Source organism: Puntigrus tetrazona, chromosome 20, assembly GCF_018831695.1.
Source record: "Puntigrus tetrazona isolate hp1 chromosome 20, ASM1883169v1, whole genome shotgun sequence".
Lineage (NCBI taxonomy): Eukaryota > Metazoa > Chordata > Actinopteri > Cypriniformes > Cyprinidae > Puntigrus > Puntigrus tetrazona.
Window position 1 is genome coordinate 16,762,078 of NC_056718.1, and position 19,662 is coordinate 16,781,739.

Here is a 19,662-nt window from a genome sequence, read left to right on the forward strand (position 1 = left end):
CTCCTTTGCTGACGTGGGTTCATGCAAGAAGCTATAAAGCTCTCTAATTACAGATGCAGCATTGCAAAAAATATATATATATTATTATTATTTATTTAATCATACCTATTTTTAGTGATGTGTTTAACGAAAAAAACCCCACTTTTTTAAAACTGATACAAATGCACACACATGTACAGCACACACTCACAAACGCACATTTTCATTTGAAAACGTTTAAAAGGTTATGCTAAACTGATATTTACAATGATTAACTCTAACTCTATAGAAACTGTCTGTTTAAAACTTACGCTATAATATAATTAACATATCTATTTCTCCCTAATCAAAAAAATATTCACACACTTATCAGAAAATTTTGACAGTAATAAAGATAATCTTCTCTGCATCACCACAGAAACTGCATTCATTACAACCTATGATGTCAATTGCCTGTCCAATTTAATTAGATGTCCCTTTCCCCTTGGCATGCTTAGCCCCGCCCCCTTTTAAACGGGCACCTATTTTACTCTGATGATGATTACACAGCGATTGTGTGCTCTATTTCATAATCAGAAGGCCCATGTCATTATTAGTTTGTTTTGATGACCTCTAACAAGTTATGAATAATTCATAAAGTGTTTCAATATGCAAATATCCATCTTCTGTGATTGAACACGGGGGTTTAAACTGAGGGGAATGTAAAGTGTGTTTAATATTGAACTGTATTATAAGGAACAGTGTATTCAAATTAATCCACCCCTAATCCTACAAAGAAAGAGCTGGATGTGACATGGCTTTAAAGGGACATCATTAAGACTAATAACAAATAAACTCACACATTTACACGCACACAGCACAGGGCTTTAGCAAAATGCACTGCGAGAGCTACATTTACATTTCAAATAGGCAGTTATGCTTCCTAACACGAACGCAGAATGTGATCAGATTGCCAAATTGTTTACAGTCTTTGGTTTACAGGTCTGTAAGTGATCCTCACAAAAAAGATTTTCAGAGGGATCCACTTTTATGAATGCTAATTCAGTCTGTTTGCATCATCTGCTTCATGAACAGATGTTGATTCTGTATCACTGCCTTAAATAATGCATCGACAGCATCTTAATGAATTGAGAAGGCATGAGAGTTTTAACGAACTGGATAGAAAGTAATATTTCTAGCAAACAGTCCCGAAATGTACCCTGACGTTTCTCAAAATATAGTTTTTTAAAAGGGATAGTTCAAACAAAAACTCTGTCATTATATGCTCACCCTCAAATCTGTTTGACTCTCTTTCTAATATAATTTGAAGGCATTTCTTTTTTGGGATTGTTTAGTTTTGTAGTTGCAAGGCGTGAAATCCTCATTTGGGAAAATTATGTCATTATAATTAGCATTACATGAAAACAACAGACGGCCACAGTATGGTACAGCATGTCCCATTTAGATAGCCAGGTAAATGTGTGTGCGTAGCTATACAGACTTGACGACATCAGAGTCAGAGCTACAAGAAAGAACATTAGAAGAAGGGAGGATGTCTCATTTGCACTCATTGCAACACATCTGCTATCAGCAGGAATAATCAACAGATGCGATAAGACACCCATCAACAATTCTCAGCAGACACATTCACACACACACATACAGATGAACTCACTGTGATGACTAAACTGCAGGCTGCTGACAATGACACTAAAACACCCATCTTTGAGCTTTGGGGGCTGCAACGTAAATAGCACAATAAGATACAGAAGGACAAAGAAATTATCATGAGCTTCATTGATTAAGTATTAAAATAAGTATTATTCATAGACATTTTTGAAGCGTTTAGAGATTTTAATTGGAAGAGTTTGTCCTGACATGGTCTAAAGTGAAGAAGAAGAACTTTCTGTCTATGTTCACCATGATTCAATTTAGGATATTATTTCAGACAAAAGACTATTAACAAACTTTCTGTAATATGGCTCAGCAAGCAGTATCTGAGTCTACACTTTCTCAAGCACGAAAATGAAGCAAAGAAGAAAAGTGATTTCCAAAGGTTGAATGGCATGCTTGTGTGTTGTCAGGGTTTAAAATAATACCATTACAGTTTCCCCTTACAGCATATAAGGGCAGCCAGGACGACCTCTGTTCTTTCAGCTCTCATCATTCTTGGCCAAGTCAGAAAACTATTTCAAAGCTTCTTGTCAACAGCATCTCTCAGCACAAGTGTAAGATGGCAAATGGCACTATGTAAGGGCATTTTGTAACATCCACACATGTCACTGCCAGCAACCAGTCTGATTAAACACCTCTCTAGTTTTAGATCACTTTAAACGACAGCCATCAATCACTCAGTCTGATGGGAGAGACAACCTGTCCACACTTTTCCCATTTTTCTATTGTTCCTGTGGTTAAGACACACTATATGGTTAACATTATATGACTATGCGCTTTTGTGCTTCAACTAGGGGTGAGAAGACAAGCAAGACAGCTGACATTTAGTTTAAGGTTACGGGTTTAGCTAAGGTGAATTGTAGAAGTCATTAAACAATCGTATCTTGAGAGGAGCATCCAATTTGTGATGAATAGTCTTCTTGGAACTGTCCGTGCTGTTCTAACTTCAGAATGGGAACACATGGGTTACATAACAAAGGGTTAAAAATATTAGAACCCTTTGAAAATGATGAGCGCAAAACACTACTTTGGCCCATTACTTATGCAGTTACGAAAGCTTCTCAATTAAGTGCTGTCATTCAGATTGTGTCATCAGACGCAGTACAGAAAGTCCCATCAAAACACATCATGTGCCCAGATGATGCACCATTCCAGATGGGGATTCTGTCTTGGCTGTCAGCACACAATCATTTTCTCATTACATAAACAGCAGGGATTTATCTCATAAACCAATATTGGTATAGCTTCACCTGAATATTTAGGTGTCAAGTCACTGCTTTGGGAGTCTATGCACCACACGAGTAAATATTCCTGGTGGAAATTATCAGGGCTTAGTAGCAGTTAGTAGAAAGTTATCATTTGATTTCATTATTAACTGAGAAAAGATTTATCTTTGCACGACGTCTTTTGTGCGTCTCAGGATTAAAATTTAAAGCCATACTTATCTTACTCTCTCTCCGACGTGACACACAAACCAATATAATGTCAGTCACTGCCCTTGTTCAGTTCCTGTGATAGTGGTGAATGTGGAAGATGACAAAGACATGGGGAAAAAACATGGACACTACAATTAATATTTGAGCCCTTTGTCTAATCTCCACAGTGCCATCAGCCAAATGAGGCCACGTCTGGCTAATATGAGGCATTAATTATTTCTTTCTATTGTGGCGTGGCAGTCAGGGACTAGAATTAAATCTTGTGCTTTTGCTCAAGCATTTGCTCATACCTTATACTGAGATGACTGGACTGCAATGCAAGAAAAGTAGTCATGTTTTGTGAGTACATGTGCAAATTCTGACTGTGGCTTAGTGGATTAGCGCCCTCATATGATTTCTGGGGAGGTGAGGGTTGGTATAGCTGGAGGAGAACTGACTGCAGACTGAGAAGAAAAAGGAACACACCTACACACAGACACACATACATACACCACATCTCTTCAGATGTCTTGCTTCACAGACAGGGAGAAAAACACCCAACTCAAGTTTGTGTCTGTATTTGTTTTAAGGATGGGACAGAACAATGAGAGACAAAAGGGACACAGATTTAACCTCAATTATCCTTATGAGCAGAGACATCTTATGAGAGGCTGTGAGTAATGCTCTAACCGTCCACTGAATTGGAATAATATCTCCTGGAGCAGGCCTCCCAAAACCCCTAGAAAAACAAAAATACAAAGAACTGCAATCCTACCGACAACTGAGGTCACTTTTGCTGCATGCAGCTGGCAGGAAACTTTCTGATTCAATCCAGCATTCCATTTAAAGAAACAGAGGTCCCGCACATTAGTTTGAAGTGGAAACTGAGGCATCATGGCATGTATCAATACAGATGGCAATATGCACCACATGCTCCAATAAAATTTGCTTTACATTGACAATGTACCTTGCCCTACATATGGAATAATTTATATATTTCTGTTGCAACACATATCCTCAAATATCTCAAATGGTGACTAAAAAGTAATAAATAGATTACAGCTTAATGTAGCTACCCATTCATATAATAAAAGTCATTTATTTTACATGGGAGATTCATCAAGTGTTTATTTATTTATTTATTTATTTATTTATTTATTTATTTATTTATTATCAAATCACATTGTCATTGTGTTTATGTATAGGAACAATAAGATTCCAGAACTACTCTTGCCTTGTTTTCTGGGAAACAATAGGACAGACTGTCCTTTAGAGCTCCTCAAATCAACCCTGACAGTAACCATTTAAATAAAGAATCACAGAGGAAGATAACCTGACAGTGAAAGGTGACTCTGCATGCTAATCTTACAAACTGAATTCACTTGTTACAAAAGAAATCGTATCTTAATATATAAAAGGGCAGGCAATGCAATATTCTTAATAAAATAAAGAGCAGTGTTAGAATGAGTGACTGCTTATTTTATTGCTATGAGATCACTTCCTTTTGCCCCCACTCTTGCGTCCACTTGACTGGACCGCAGTACTGTTTTTCTCTTGTTCGACCTGTTCGACTGTTTCCATAGGTGGCTCTTCCATTTTCTTATGTGACTGGTCCTTTAGGATGCTGGAACAGAGTGCCTCACGAGTCTGTAGCATCTTTTGCCGATATGCATCCATTGTGTCCTATAACAGAAAAATCTAATGGTTTTTTTTTTGTTCTTCTAATGGCTGCTGTACTATGGAACAAATACCAACAATAAACACAATTTTTGTAAATTTGCATTTATAGTATCGACACATCACAAACCTGAAAGCCAATGTAAGTCTCTAGCTGTCGTTTCATCATTTCCTTGCGTTCAAGTTTTTCCTGTTTACGCTGTTCCAGAATATTGTCCCAGATCAGGCGGAAACTTTGGAACTTCTCGGAGCGTTCCCTCCTCTGCTCCTCCTCCAGCACTTCATCTTTTAGACGAGGATGTGGCATAAACTTCCTTCAAGAAGAGAGTGAAAAAATGAGAGATAGAGGATATACATTAGCATTCAAAACTTTGGGGTCGTTTTCTTTTCTTGTTTTGAAGATTTTTTTTTCAACATTAATATAATATAATATATTAGTGGTACCTGATAAATGGTCTATAATTAATATCATTTTTGTCAGTGTTCTGTATGAACTCTTCACTTTGTTGAGGCTGGGTTTGGCTGTCTGCAAACAAAATACAAAGATTAAGCCATGTAATAAATACGCCCATATAAAACTGTACAAACAATCTGTTTGTGTGTATCCTCGTGTGTAACCTGTTTCAGTCGTGACAGGCACTTTACTCTCTGCACGCTCTTGCTGGTCTTTGAGATAGCGCAGCCGGGTCTGATGAGCCTTCAAAACAAGCCAATCAGATACACATGCAGGATTGTTTGAGCACACAGAGCAGATTCACTTCTAGCTTTCTAGTTATGCGGTACCTTTGCTGCTCTGCCAGGCTCAGCTGCTTCCCAGGCCAGTTTCATGGCTCTGATCTCCTCTAGTTTCTCAGTGTCTTTCTTCACCTCTATACTTCCTGCCTCGCTGTGTTCACTCACCACACGCAGGATCCAGTGGGGCTTACTCTCATCCAAATTCTGCACACACAAACAAACAAGCTGACATTTACAGTACTGTTCAAAAGTTTGAGGCTGGTAAGATTGAAAAAACACTTGAACGCCATTCTCTTGAACACCATTTATTTGATCAAAAATAGAGTAAAAACTGTATTATTCTAACAATTTCAAATAACTGTTTGCTTGTTAAATATATTTGGATTCATCCCTCTGATTTTCAACAGCCATTTCTCAGTCAGTTTCACATAATCCTTCGGAAATCATTTTAACATTTCTTACTATTATGAATGCTAAGAACTTTCTTTAAATCTTTTTTTAAAAGGATAATTGACTTCACTGTTACTTTTGATCAATTTACTTGCTAAATCAAAAAAAAATCACTCTCCTTGTGGGAGAGGAATGTGCCCTTCTGTAAAGCACAATGAACAATATTCATGAGAGAAGCTATTTCTACAGGACAATATGGGGGCGAATGATTTAAACATATGGTGGGATTCGATACTGATATTAAAATACATGCACAGACACACATATACTGTACTGACTTGCTCCATAATAAAGCTTGACTTAGATGTTAGTTTATCTTTGTCCTTGTCTCGTTCCTTGGCCTTTTGGGTTGGTTTGGGAGTAGATTTCTGGCCCTCTTTGTTTTGTTGATCTGTACCCAAAGCCATGGATGTGCTATCCAAAATATCCCCAAACACTGCCAAAAAAATAGATATCAAAGATGATACAGAATGAAATAAACAATACACACTTCAATCAAAAGTGAGCCAAAAGTATCTCAATAAAATAAAATGTATAATAAAATTACTGTTTTTCTGAATACATGAATAATACATTTAAATACTAGATTTATTTTCATAAATATAAGGCATGTTATTTGTCAATATTTAAACTAACAAGCAAGTTCATATTAATAAGTAAAATTAATAATTTTATAATAAGCACAAAATTACTAATTAATGAATATATGAATATATATATATATATATATATATATATATATATATATATATATATATATATATATATATATAAACGTTGTAATAAGTAGATTTATATTATTAAGCAAGCCATTTCAAGTTGGTAAAACTTTGGCTCAACCAGTTGTCATTTATTTTAAAAACAGCAATTATTTACACAATTTAGAATGGAGTAACACAGAAATAACACTTAAAACCTTTTAAAGTAAAGGGTTTTATTCAAAGCCTACTGAGGCTTAAATGCATTAAATGCAGATGTAGATCCTGCTAGATGGCAGTGTTGCTCTATTTAAAAAACAGAACTAAATCTCCTTCACCTTCTTCTGATATTCTATGTATAAGGGTACATCCTACTGGACAGTTTACTCAGTATCCATAAGGACACCATCACAGAATCCTGATCACTGATTTAGTCTGAAGTCACACTGTGCTTTCTGACACAGCGTTACCAACATGCCACTCTTTGTATATCCACCTCACTAAGAATATGAGACTGAACCAGTCATTTTGGGTTAATATGTCCATTGCATGTTAACAATTTTGTTTAGATTAAACATCAAATAGAGTCAACAGCAGGGATGTGATTTGTACCCAGTTTTATTTTTAAAATAAAGGTTACATTTTTAAAATATATTATTTATATGATAAGTGAATGCAACAAAACCCTGCACAAATATTAGATGCAGGACATTGAAAGCAAGCATAGAGGTCATTCCAGTCGAAAGCCCAAAGGGCAGCCATACTGTATGCCTTCTATATGTGCCTGATGAACATCCGGCAGAGTTCAGTGCACTGGGCCTGGTTCCCATGTGCATTTATTGATTGGTGTGTGTAGTAACTGTTCAGGGTGGCTCCTGCTCCACTGAGAGCCACTCAACTGGGTTAATTCAATTCTCTTTCCTCCAGAAATACTTCCCAGGGCACAAGAGGCCAAGAGCCAACTTCATTTGACTTCCCATTGACCCATTTACACAAGCTTATCAGGAAATGAAATGAGAGGCACGTGTGGATTGTGACGCACACGCTTGCGAATGTACAGTGGGCACACGTGGATCTACACACACTCACACCAGTGATGAAAGCCCAATCCGAGGCATTTAACCGCTTAGATTCATTGTAATTACAGATTCACAATGAAAAAAAAAGTAAAAAAACCAAACAAAACGGAATACATTTAATATCAAGGGATCAGGAAGACAAAAGAATTTTAATATTATTACTGGAGCCAGGCCATCATGCAAACTAGTTCATCTTCACTACCACTTCACGATACACAAGCATCCAATACACTAGCTCTCTCTTTTCCTCTCCCTCCATTTTAATCCTTCCCATTTCCATTTCTATGAGCTTCCTGCTTATTCATTTTTCTCTCAATAAAATCAAGGTTGTTTTCAGCTCTTCCAGTGAGCTGACCCGCAGCAAATGACCTTATGTCACCCGTCCAAGGGCAAAGCAAATCGCATCTCGCTATTTACCGCAAGCAGATGAATTTAGCAGGCTTCCATTATATTTTTGATGGCCAGCTCTCAGTTAATCAAAAGAAGCACAGGTGGGGTGAGAGTCAGCCTATTCAGTACGCTTCAGACTAAATGAGAAAACATGAGCAGAGATTCAAATCACATATAGCCAGATGAGTCTGGGACAAGAATTAATAAATAAATAAATAAATAAATAAATAAACATTATCAAGACAGAAACATGCAGTGAAAATGCTTTAATTAATGATCAAAAAGTTATATTAAAATATATATAAAAAAGGTTTACATTATTAATTTTAACTGCTAATGACAATCAAAACTGAATGGAATGGCAGATAAAGTGACATCAATTTTTTTCTATTTAATTAAATTTTCCAAGCTTGGCTTCTACTACTAAAAAATAAAATGAGCAGTTATAAATGCTTTCATTAAAAGATAAAACATTCTATTAAAAAAAATAAAAATAATAAAAACAAGAGTTTTAAATGTTAATGTTAACTAAATAGAATGGCAGATAAAATTTTTCCAAACCTGGCTTATACACCAAAAAAACAAAAACAAGATTTTAGAATCTTGTTTTGCAGGTACAAACAATCTCAAAAACACAAGATTCAATGGCATGAACCTCACAATATTCAGCAGGCAGTTGTGTGCCAAACTGAGTGGATCTAGTCTGAATCATCATCGCTGGATCAACCAGCAAAGGCACATTTTTAGTACATTTCACTGTCAAAAAGTACTGCAGTATCCTGTATTGATGTTCTTTGGCAAAAAGAGAGAGATTTTTATGGTAATTTGGTACTATTTTATGAAGCCTTCTTTATAAAGTTTGTGTCTGTCATCATTTTCTGTCATTGGTCCAATTTAAGTCACTATTATAATCTAAAAAGAAGACTAAATAGAAATTATTAAATAAATAAATACTAAATTAAATTAGTCACTAAAACTTTTTTTAATCAATGAGAGACAATGTGTGTCTAATACACTGCATTATTCACTTAGCATCTTCTGTATGACTGACCGTACCTCTCATTTCATTGCGCTCTATGTCTCTGAGTTTCTGGATGAAGGAGGAGAGAGATTCGTCTAAAGTCCAGCTCTCCTGTAACACCTCCGCCTGTATGTAATACTTATGAAACTAAAGACACACACAGGCAAATGATAAAACATCAGTGAATGATCATGGGCATGCAAACTATAATAGATCAGCAATACACATACAAAATACAGTTCAATATAAAACCAGAAAACAATCTGAAAAAAAACGATTCTTTCTTAGAACTTTATAACTGCAAGTTCAGATGCTACCACACACACACACACACACACACACTAAAGTGACAGCAGAAGCTGTCTGTGGTGACAGGTACCAGTGTGTCTGTAGGGTGCTGGTCACTCCCTTCCTTTCCTCCGCCCCCTCCTGTCACTCTCCCTTCTGCTGTAAGGCTGCCCTGATCCTGCTTCTCCCCCGCCTGGGCCACAAAAACGCCTGCAACGCACAATACACACACACACATACAAACACAAATGAACACCCTATAAATACACTCTAGAGTTGGCAGAGTCAGGCTGTAGCTAAGTAACTGAGACAGTGACTTTATAAAGTGAATATGTGTTAAGACAAAATGTGGAGTGGGTGGACAGGGACACTTGGACTAACGGAAAAGAAAGGAGCACAAACTATACCTTAGTTTTTGTGAGCCAACAGGAACATCACAGTCTGTGGATGACAGACTATCTGTGATTTGTTCGTAATATGTACACGTGTCTGTTTAAATATGCCTGCTGTGGCCCTAAAGTTATTAAAATTACTCACAAATTTAGGTTGATCATTAATTCATTATATCTAACTGTTCAACTGTTCATTTCTTTATCATTTAAAATCAAAAAAATCTGTAGACAATTCATACCATTCTAAAATGTTAAAATTTTCTAATTATTTTTTCTGGCCACTATTAATATGCTACCCTAAAAAAAATCTATTTATTTGAAATAATTACTTTTATTCAACAAGAATTCATTAAATTGAGGAAGTAAAGGCATTTAATTTGACAAAAAAATAGCATCATCTTGCACACAATATAGAGTTTAAAAACAAAAAGTAAAATGAAATCAAGTTCTCGGTGGCTTTTCGTTTTTTCCCCATACCACTGCCCACATTTTTAATTTCCAATGCAAAAACGTGTACCACAAAGTGGAAAACTCATTTTCTTTAAGCACGAGATTCCAAATTGAGAATTTTTTTTCGTCATTTTGTAAATGTTGAGATAAAAAAAAAATCTCACACCAGACAGACAGACAAACAGACCATTGTCTGTGTGTGTGTGTGTGTGTGTGTGTGTGTGTGTGTGTGTGTGTGTGTGTGTACAAACCATTGCTGGCTAAGAAGCAGTAGATTGGAATGATGACATGCCCTTTGCCCTTACTGCTGGTGACCTCTTTCTCATGGTCTAGGATACTGAGTTTAATGTAGACATCTGATTTTGAAGTCTGAAACTGCACAGTAGCACTGTGATCACTGGAGACTTTTATCACATGCCTGGCAGAAAAGAAAAAATAATAAAAATCACACACATTGTTTAGATCAGAATTGATGCAACAACTGATTGTCCAGCTTTGCAGTGCTGTCAATATAATTTCAACGTAATAATAAATATAGGCTATTATTTTGTACGCTTTATGCATGTGCTAACCTGCAGATGATGTCCTTTGGATTAGGGGTGTAGTAACCCTTCAACTCTTTTACAGAAAAGTTATTGATTGGTGTTTCTCTGGCCAGCTGTGGCAGAGGTTCCCGGGAGCCAATCAGAAGCATTCGCCATTTTCCTCCAAACACAGGTGTGTCTCCAGTCTGAGCCTCAGCAATAAATGTGTAACCACCCTATGGAGTGTGAATACAATATAAAAAATAATATTTGTTAGTTAGTTTGTTAGTAAAAAAAAAAACATGGAGAGGAGCTATACCATTGACAGAGACAAACCTTGTTTGGGGTGTATATGTATGGCTCGACCCTGTTAAAGACTTTTGGTATTTCTTCCAAAGTGTCATTATTGATGACATGCAAAATACACACAGGAAGAGGGGAGAAGATCTTAGGAACCAGCAGCGTGTTCTTAGGAACATGAAGCACCTCTCTGGAAATGAGAATAGGCAAGAAAAATTGCTTAAGCATAACAATTAGAAATCGCTTAAAAATACAAACTTTGCATTTCTTAATGAAAGGTATTTTTTAGTAAACTATTGGTTTGCTAAAAGTGTAAAAATGAGTGTTCCTGACCTGAAGATTACAATCCAGGAGTTTGCTACCTCTGGTATGGGCACTGAATAGTCAGTGAATGTTATTCTGTTGCACTCATCCTCTCCACAGGGATACAGCTCTGCTATTCCTTCACCATTAGCAACCATGTGTCTACCAGAAACGCACACTTAGTACTGGATAAAGATTCAAGCAGACAAAAACCGACCTATGACACCCAGATTGTTAGAGTCGACTAGGTTAGGCAACAAGCACTGGGAAAAGATACCACCCACCCACTGAGCCCAGACACATGCCACATTCACCCCCCAGGCCAGAGGTCACTCTCTATAGACCCTCCCCGCATCTAAAGCCAGGCACACAGACAGTAAACAGCAGATGGTACCACCGAGAGACACAATGGAGGAGAGAAATGATTCTTTAAAATGAATAATTCACCTCAGTAAAGATACAGCATGTTTCTCTAGATCGGATTCCACGGGAACCCACATCTCTTGCAGAGTTTTAGAGACACTCAGATTTTCTTTTGTACCTAAGAACACACAAACAAACATGAACACACCATAATAAGCACTCATAAAAACCCACATCGTTCACCTTAGAGCTGTGAAACTGGATTGGATAACATGGTTAGATTTGGCCCAGTTTAAAAGATGATTCGGAAAAGCCTCTGTGAGAGATAAATTAACTCAAATCTCAATCCCTATGTTTCTAGAATGCCAATCATTTTACCAGCCAGGTCTGGCTTTGTTCATTGAAATATTCTCCTCTTCTCTCACATAAAATGAAATTTAATTTATCTGCCCATCTACTGCCAAATGAGTGCTAGAAAGAAAAAAATGCCCCTAAAAATAAATTAATTTCATACTGCCAGGTAGGAGACAAACCGTTCTCAGGCTCATTTGTGAATGAACGTTGTAATGATAGAAACACTTATATATACTTATATAAATATATAGAGAATGACATCATCCAAGATGAGAATACAATGTCACCTTATACCAGCTCCCACCTGGATAAGATAAAACATATAATTAAAAAAAGTGCTCAACCAGTCCATATCTCAAATAGTCTTTTTTTGTTTCATTTCAGACAATTCCTGCTCTAGATATGCATACAAACTAGATTGCAATAAATCCCAAAAAATTTACAATTCTGTTAACAGAACACTAACAGACAGCACAATTGTATACACTGGTGACTAATACAAATAGCATAGATACACCACCAGACAAATCACTGTTAATGATGCTTGAAATATATAGGAAAATTTCAAGTATTGAATTATAGATGAGGGTGGATATAAATGTTTTCCATGAAGAAAACTGTTTTGTTTGGTGAAGGTTTTGCTTTGTAGTATAATTTCACAAAGCTACAGCCATACCATTCTGTTTTGTCATTAAAAACTGAAATGACACAATCTAATTTACAAAAAAACCTGCTCATACTATATGTATGTTACATCTTTGGTTGTCTCTAATTTCCAATGGCTACAAATATTTTCATTTGTAGGGCCAGTTCAACCTGAAATAGAGTACAGGAACAAGATATTTACTTGCTATTTCATTCTTTCTTGTCTCATGCTTTAAAAAACGGCAGTCGAAATCATTCCATTTACTCGAAAGAAAAAAAAAATTATAGAATCGGCCGTGGAAAATCATGATCAGTCCATCCCTACTTCTGAAGTCTATTGAATATAGTTGTGTTTATCTGTGTGTGACTGCTGGATCTACACTGTAATTTTCACACAATAAATGAGTTGTCTGAGGTAAATAGAGCTTGATGAGCAATACTAGGATCTTTAGAGACTGCTTGAGTGTTTTGACTCTTTGAGCTTCCTGGATGCTATTACTTCCTGAAATATACATTATCTTGCACAGTAAGATTCGGCTCCTTTTTTATTCTTCCTCTCACACTTTCCCTTCATCCGTTCCGATACCGCTGCATCTTTCTTTCTTTCTCACTTTCTCTCGGCCACTCTCCCTGTCACTCATGTTGTCAGGCTGGGGATGGAATGATGCTTGGAGGTATGGAGCCAGATGGAGAGAGAGATGGAGAGGTGTGTTATTCTCTCTGCTGTCATACTCGCTTAGAATGACTGGCAGCTTCATTGATAAGTATGAGCTCCAGGGCCTTGCAGCTCTCTCTCTCTCTCTCACGAACATAAAACCCACAGAACAGATGTCAGACATAACTGACCACAAGAGAATGGGTATGAATCAGATCGCAAAGACAATTGGCATAAATTCTTGAATATAGTGTTTCCACTCTTCCATTTCTACCAGGTATCATCGTCTCTGATTTCAGGTGAAGCTGGACTTTACCTGGTCTTGCTGCAGTGAGGATCTCTCTGACTAGGTATCCTTTCCAGCCTGCCTGCAACACTGTGGCTGCCTGCATTTCTTTGTCTGTGGCCTGCCTGCCATTCCAGCCCTCTGGAGTGTCATCTTTCACAGGGAGAAAAACGCATGGGTACATGAAGTCAGGATGAGATACATGCTATAACAGGTCTAGACCCAAAGAAAGACTCTGTCAGCCCCACATTCACCTGTTCGTGCATCCAAAGCTTTATCATTGCTGCCATGTGGCGATGGGTCTCCTGTCAGAGTCTGTACTGCAAACAGCTCCTCAGAGTTCAGTTTCCGCCCCAGAGCAGAGCAAAACATATGATACACAGCTTCACTGAACACCTGTATGGGACAAGCAATATACAATCAGCGCCGAGACAAATTGCTCAATTCCCCCTTACTACGGGGGTCTTTGGAATGCAAATTCAAGTCATGGTACTATATTTTTTTAATGCTTTATACGGTATAGATTTTTTTCAAAGCAGCTTCACGGCAATAAATAGGAAAATAGCCGAATTAGTGATGCAAATCAACAAATTCAGACAAATTCAAAAATTCAGGTGTAAATCATAGTCAATATTCAATTTAATAGTGACAAAATATATGTAGTTTGCACGGTTCTGACAAAACAAAACAACAAAAACTAAACAAAATTGTATCCTAAAATGTAATTTAAAAGGAACTCCGCTAAAATTAGCCATGAGCAAATTAAAAACTTTAATTTAAAATTAACTTAACTTCAACAACTAAAAATTAATTCAAGATTGAGAATGAAAAATGTAAAGAAACAATGAGATTTTATTGAAACTAGAAATGTAAAAGATTAGCAATGGCTTTTCACAGCTGCTCGCTGGTACAGTGCTGTGAACATTGATGATGAGTCATAAAGAGCTCAATTTCAAATCCTGAAAAAAACACTTATTTTATTCGTTTAAATAATGAAGGTGTTAAAAATCAAAAGGAAATGCTGAATAGTTTGTTCAAATACAATGTTTTGGTTACACAGTGATCTAGCGGAGGATGCAATAGTCTTAGTACAGCCCACCCTTTGTTGCTGTATGCCTACACCATGGGTCTTCTCAAGTTCTTTGGTGGTTGACGGTAGTTCCTCTGGATCTGAGAAGCTGCTGATCACTCGACCCAGGGCTCTCACAATCATAACAGCCTGCTCACAGAACCTCAGACTCTCCTTGACAATTCAGAAGAGATACATGGAGCACAATACCTGAGATTATTTTGTAATTCGGTTTCTGCTGTAAAGCACTGATACATAATCTAAAACTATTTATACATCTGGAAACATGCAAAAAAATCTAAATATTGAAAACATTTAAATCACAAGATTGACAAATATTAAAGTTGTCCAAATAAAGTTCTTGCAATGCATATTATTAATCAAAAATGAAGTTTAAAAAAAAATGTAGGGCCGGAAACTTACTAAATATCTTAATGTAAAATGAGCTTTACTAATGTTTTTTTAGCATAAAAGAAAAGAAAATGATTTTGACACACACACACTATATTTTTGGCTATTGCTACATATATATCCATGTAACTTATGACTGGTTTTGTGGTCCAGGGTCAGAAATGTGTGTGTTACTGCGTGCATGCCTTGTCAAGGTGTAGCATAACAGTCTCCTCATCACCAAACACGAAAGGAGACATGCTGAACAGATGTAGGTTGACGGCCAATAAAGCACTTGTGTGCACTTGAAGAACATGACGCCTAGTGTGAAAAAAACAGCTCTGATTAAAGATTTTTAATAGGCATCTCTCTGTAGTGTAATATTGCAAAAACTTCTATAGTAAATTGATCTAATTAAGATTAAATGTTCCTAATTAATAACTTCAAATTACAAGATGTTTTTCAAGATCATGCACTGTTACTAGTGAAGATAGTGATAATGTAGGGATTTTGTACATGTAACATTTCGTACATATACTTGTAGTCAGCAGCAAAATCTCCTTGTGCTTATAAAAGCTATTATTACAATTTGACTGAAGTTGCTCATACGCCTTTTAAGCACCCTCATAAACCCCCACGGAACTGGACTAGCTCTGCAGTGACATATTAGCTTTACATAATTTGTCGACAGAAATGAGATTTCTCAACACTGAGGAGTATTAGGTGAAGAAAGAGCGAGAGAGAACAAAGGAAAGAGAGCCTTTTGGTAACATCTTTTTTTTCCTGAATGTATGATTCTCAAAAAACAATTCAGATGTGCCTACACTTGGCCCTCCTCTTCCCTCAGTATGACCTCTGAATGTAGGCTTCCAGCTTTTAGGCCACTATGCTGCTAGAAATAGCAGACTGGGTCATATCTCTCTCTCTTTTTCTGTATCCGAGCCCATCTTCTTATCTCTCTCTTCTGTTCTGGGCTCCTGAGAGAGCGCAATACATTACATGAACTTTGGTTGTGATGTTGGGAGCTTTTTGTTGGATTTAAAAAAAATAATAAAAATAGTTCACATTACAGTGTGGACTGTCACAGCACTGATATAAATGCTGGGACCACTTTTTGTAACATATAGATTACATAATATATATATATATATATATATATATATATATATATATATATATATATATATATATATATATATATATTTAATTTAATCTGATTTATATATTAGTTGTTTTAACATTTATACCTAAAAAATACTTCTATTACTTGCAACTAACTTCTATTAACAATCTTCACATAAACCAATTATAATAAATGTCATATTTTCTTGTGCGCTTCAGCAGAAATATACAGTTTGTCAGACACATTCTAAATGAAATATATATGAATCCTTCTTTTTTCTTTGTCCTTTGATTAACAGACATCACAGCAGTTGGTTATTATAGGTTATTTTGGCTCTTATTTTTTTTAAGAGCTGCTGCTGCAGAACGTGACGCTGTTCGGACAAGAAACTTATTTAATCTCAACTCTTTTTACCTTTTCTGACCCTCATCTTAAAGTCTCTATCAATGAGCTGACGAGTTAAACATTAGACAGCGCTGGGCTGCTCCAGGACAGTTCTGAAAACCGTTTCAGAGGCATGTACTTAAATGTGATCCTAGCCTCGCCCTGCGTTAATTGTGTTAAATGTTATATATAAATATTGCAAAAAAAATTAACATGAATCTCTGGCTGATTTAAATTGATGCAAGAAGTACAATAAACTGAACACACTTTTGCACATATATTAACCTAAAATAATGTTGTCATTTTTATTATTTTTTCATTTAAAAAAATTTCATATTTGTTTAAAAATAAATGCAGTTTGAACTCCAAATCAATTACATTACAATAGTCTTAGAAATCATATTACAGTGATTTCTAAAGGATCACGTGACACAGAAATCTAGAGTAAAGGCTGCAGAAAATTCGACAGATGCAGTGATTTACCCTGGAGGAAGAGAAAGCAATGCAGCTTTACTAGCAGTAGTTTGAATCTGCAACACAGGGAGTTCAGAGACGATGCTCTTCCATGAGAAAAGCTTAGCTGTTAGAGAACCAGGCTTGGCTGATAACTCCTTTTCTGCACACAAAAAAGACCCACATTTTAGACAGGAACCTTGTTCTTGTGAACAAACAAACTGAGTATGTAGAATATGTCTAGCTGTCCTTACTCTCTTCCACACTCTCTCCCCAGTGCACCAACGCTGAGAATCCAATGACAATTTCTGTATGTAACAGGCTATCTACAAACAGGAAGTGAGTACCTTTCCCGTCTGCAGACTGAGAAAAGCAAGAACAATGGACAGAATGGAACATCATCAGCACAGACCTTATTAATGTGTTTCGGTTTCGTATGCATCTCAGGAGACAATAGAACACACACACATACACACATTACATAAACTCACACTCCCAGTAATTACCAAATATTAAGTCAAACCACATGTTCTCAGTGGATAAGGTTTGGGAAAAAAAATCTAGCTCACCAGCATTACAGCAAAATGGGAAGAGAAGAGCAAAAACAGCATAGCTATCAAAAACCTCCCATTGTGTTTGTGTGTATGTGTGTGTGTACCTGTGTGTGAACAATTGCAGTTGAATCAGGTAGTCTAGCATGAGCGGACACGGAGTGGGTGGAGGCCACAGCATTGGACAATACAGCAGCAGACAGCCGAGAGGAGATGGAGTTCTAACAGAGAATTGAGTCACTTTCATGTTCTTTCCAAACACAACACATCCCTCCCACCACAGATACCATAATTATACCGAAAACAGGTTTAGTTGATTCTTATATTAGGTGTTTTAATGATAATGCATTCTGAATGTCATAGATACAGCCCAACCCACCCATAGAGGAAAAGAAATCAGTTACCACAGCTACAGACTCGTGGGAAAAATTAAAAGCATTTGTTACATTTAGATTTTTTTTAATTCATTCAGTAAACTGTTTGTGCTTGGATTTTTTTTTAGCAAGGGCACATTAAATTGATAAAAAGTGAAATTAAAGACACTTATAAAGACAAGATATTTCTATTTCAAATAAGCATCAGCACATCAGAATGATTTCTGAAAGGTCATGTGATACTGTAGACTGGAGTAATGGCTACTGAAAATTCAGTTTTACCATAAAAGAAATAACATATTGAGATATATTAAAATAGAAACCATTTCAATTATAATATTATTTCACAATATTTACTGCATAATAAATTAAAAGTTCATGTCGCTACCTTAATGATGTAATTATAATTAAATGTAACCTCAAATGTAAAAAGATAATAAATATTTATTAGTTTCAGTATACTATAGTAAAAATATTACAATGCAGGCACATTAAATATTACGTTTTTCTTTTCCTTCAAAACCCTACCTTAAAGTGTGATGTCTTACACTGATGTGCATAAGTATCTGGCTTGTGAAAGACCAAAAGTGTCCTGCAAAACACATGATTATTAGCATATTGCAGCCTGCAGCTTAACAGAAATTTAACAGCACAAGGAGTTCATTTGACAAAATAGAAAAGGATTAGCATAATATGGCTTAGATGATTAACCCTTACTGAAAGCATTTAGTAAAGTTGTGCAGGTCCACCCAGGTCTCCAGCAGCGGGGGTTTGTCTGATGCTAATGTATCCTGGGATAAAAGCAATGCACCACTGGACTCTTTGGCTGTCTGCAGCCTCTCCTTTTCTTTTCCATCTGTCTCATTGTCAGGTCCTGAAGTTGACTTCACTTCTTCCGCATCTTGGAGATTGAAAAAATAAATGTTGTAAACAGTCTAATCCAAAACAAATAAGCAATGCTAGTAGGAATACATATTAGTGACCTTGGCTTTTTCAGTGCTAAAATAGTCAGGCCATACTAAGTAACCAAGGCTTGAAGTGATTTGTAATTTTCTAGGGAGAAGTCTGAAATGAGATTCTCTAAATAAAGATATATTATACTATATTATTATTAGCATTGCTACTACATACAAGAAAAAGCTTAACATTTTACAGCCCTTTCAAACAACTATAGAAATATATCAAGATAAATATGTACAGTAAAATAATGATGATGGTCTAACTTATTTAGCATTATATAATTATCAATACAGATGCTCACTGTTGGGGAAACTACTCAAATTTCACGTTGCAATGAAACGGAAATAGTGACAGATGTTTTTTTATCCATATTACGATGTGAAAACAATTAATGAAAAGAAAACGTAGGGCAGGGACTAAACACTGTTGTTGATTGCAAAGGGGAAGACTTACAACTTGTGCATGGATGATTTGCAAGTGTAAAAAAATTAAAACTTCAAGAATGTGACTACTCTGAATAAAAATGAAACATTTCAAACCAGAATAAGGTAGTTAACATTATCTTTTCATGAAAATACCATGATTAACTCAGTGGTACCAATCAGCAAAGCTCATTTAGCCAATCAGGCACTGTATTGAATTTATAAATGCTCTTTTACTGGTGTCACTCAATTCATTATGCCAGTTTTGAGAAATACTGT

At 36.2% G+C, this 19,662-nt stretch overlaps 1 protein-coding gene across 1 annotated transcript in view; it reads right to left on the bottom strand.

The window, feature by feature from the left end:
• Positions 1-3,637: 3,637 nt before the first annotated feature.
• adgb (androglobin) overlaps positions 3,638-19,662 on the bottom strand; it is a 32,763-nt gene continuing 16,738 nt past the window's right edge. Inside the window, exons 15-36 of the mRNA XM_043218921.1 lie at positions 18,719-18,902; positions 18,530-18,593; positions 17,735-17,848; positions 17,331-17,439; positions 17,107-17,239; positions 15,323-15,437; positions 14,757-14,900; positions 13,912-14,053; positions 13,688-13,810; positions 11,802-11,895; positions 11,385-11,516; positions 11,088-11,241; positions 10,800-10,987; positions 10,479-10,645; positions 9,477-9,595; positions 9,133-9,244; positions 6,188-6,345; positions 5,508-5,663; positions 5,343-5,421; positions 5,169-5,250; positions 4,855-5,038; positions 3,638-4,730 (exon numbers count right to left, since the gene is read on the bottom strand). Of these exons, the coding sequence (XP_043074856.1) occupies positions 4,542-4,730; positions 4,855-5,038; positions 5,169-5,250; positions 5,343-5,421; positions 5,508-5,663; positions 6,188-6,345; positions 9,133-9,244; positions 9,477-9,595; positions 10,479-10,645; positions 10,800-10,987; positions 11,088-11,241; positions 11,385-11,516; positions 11,802-11,895; positions 13,688-13,810; positions 13,912-14,053; positions 14,757-14,900; positions 15,323-15,437; positions 17,107-17,239; positions 17,331-17,439; positions 17,735-17,848; positions 18,530-18,593; positions 18,719-18,902 (2,942 nt within the window). The 3' untranslated portion in view covers positions 3,638-4,541. The remainder of the gene's footprint in view (positions 4,731-4,854; positions 5,039-5,168; positions 5,251-5,342; positions 5,422-5,507; positions 5,664-6,187; positions 6,346-9,132; positions 9,245-9,476; positions 9,596-10,478; positions 10,646-10,799; positions 10,988-11,087; positions 11,242-11,384; positions 11,517-11,801; positions 11,896-13,687; positions 13,811-13,911; positions 14,054-14,756; positions 14,901-15,322; positions 15,438-17,106; positions 17,240-17,330; positions 17,440-17,734; positions 17,849-18,529; positions 18,594-18,718; positions 18,903-19,662) is intronic.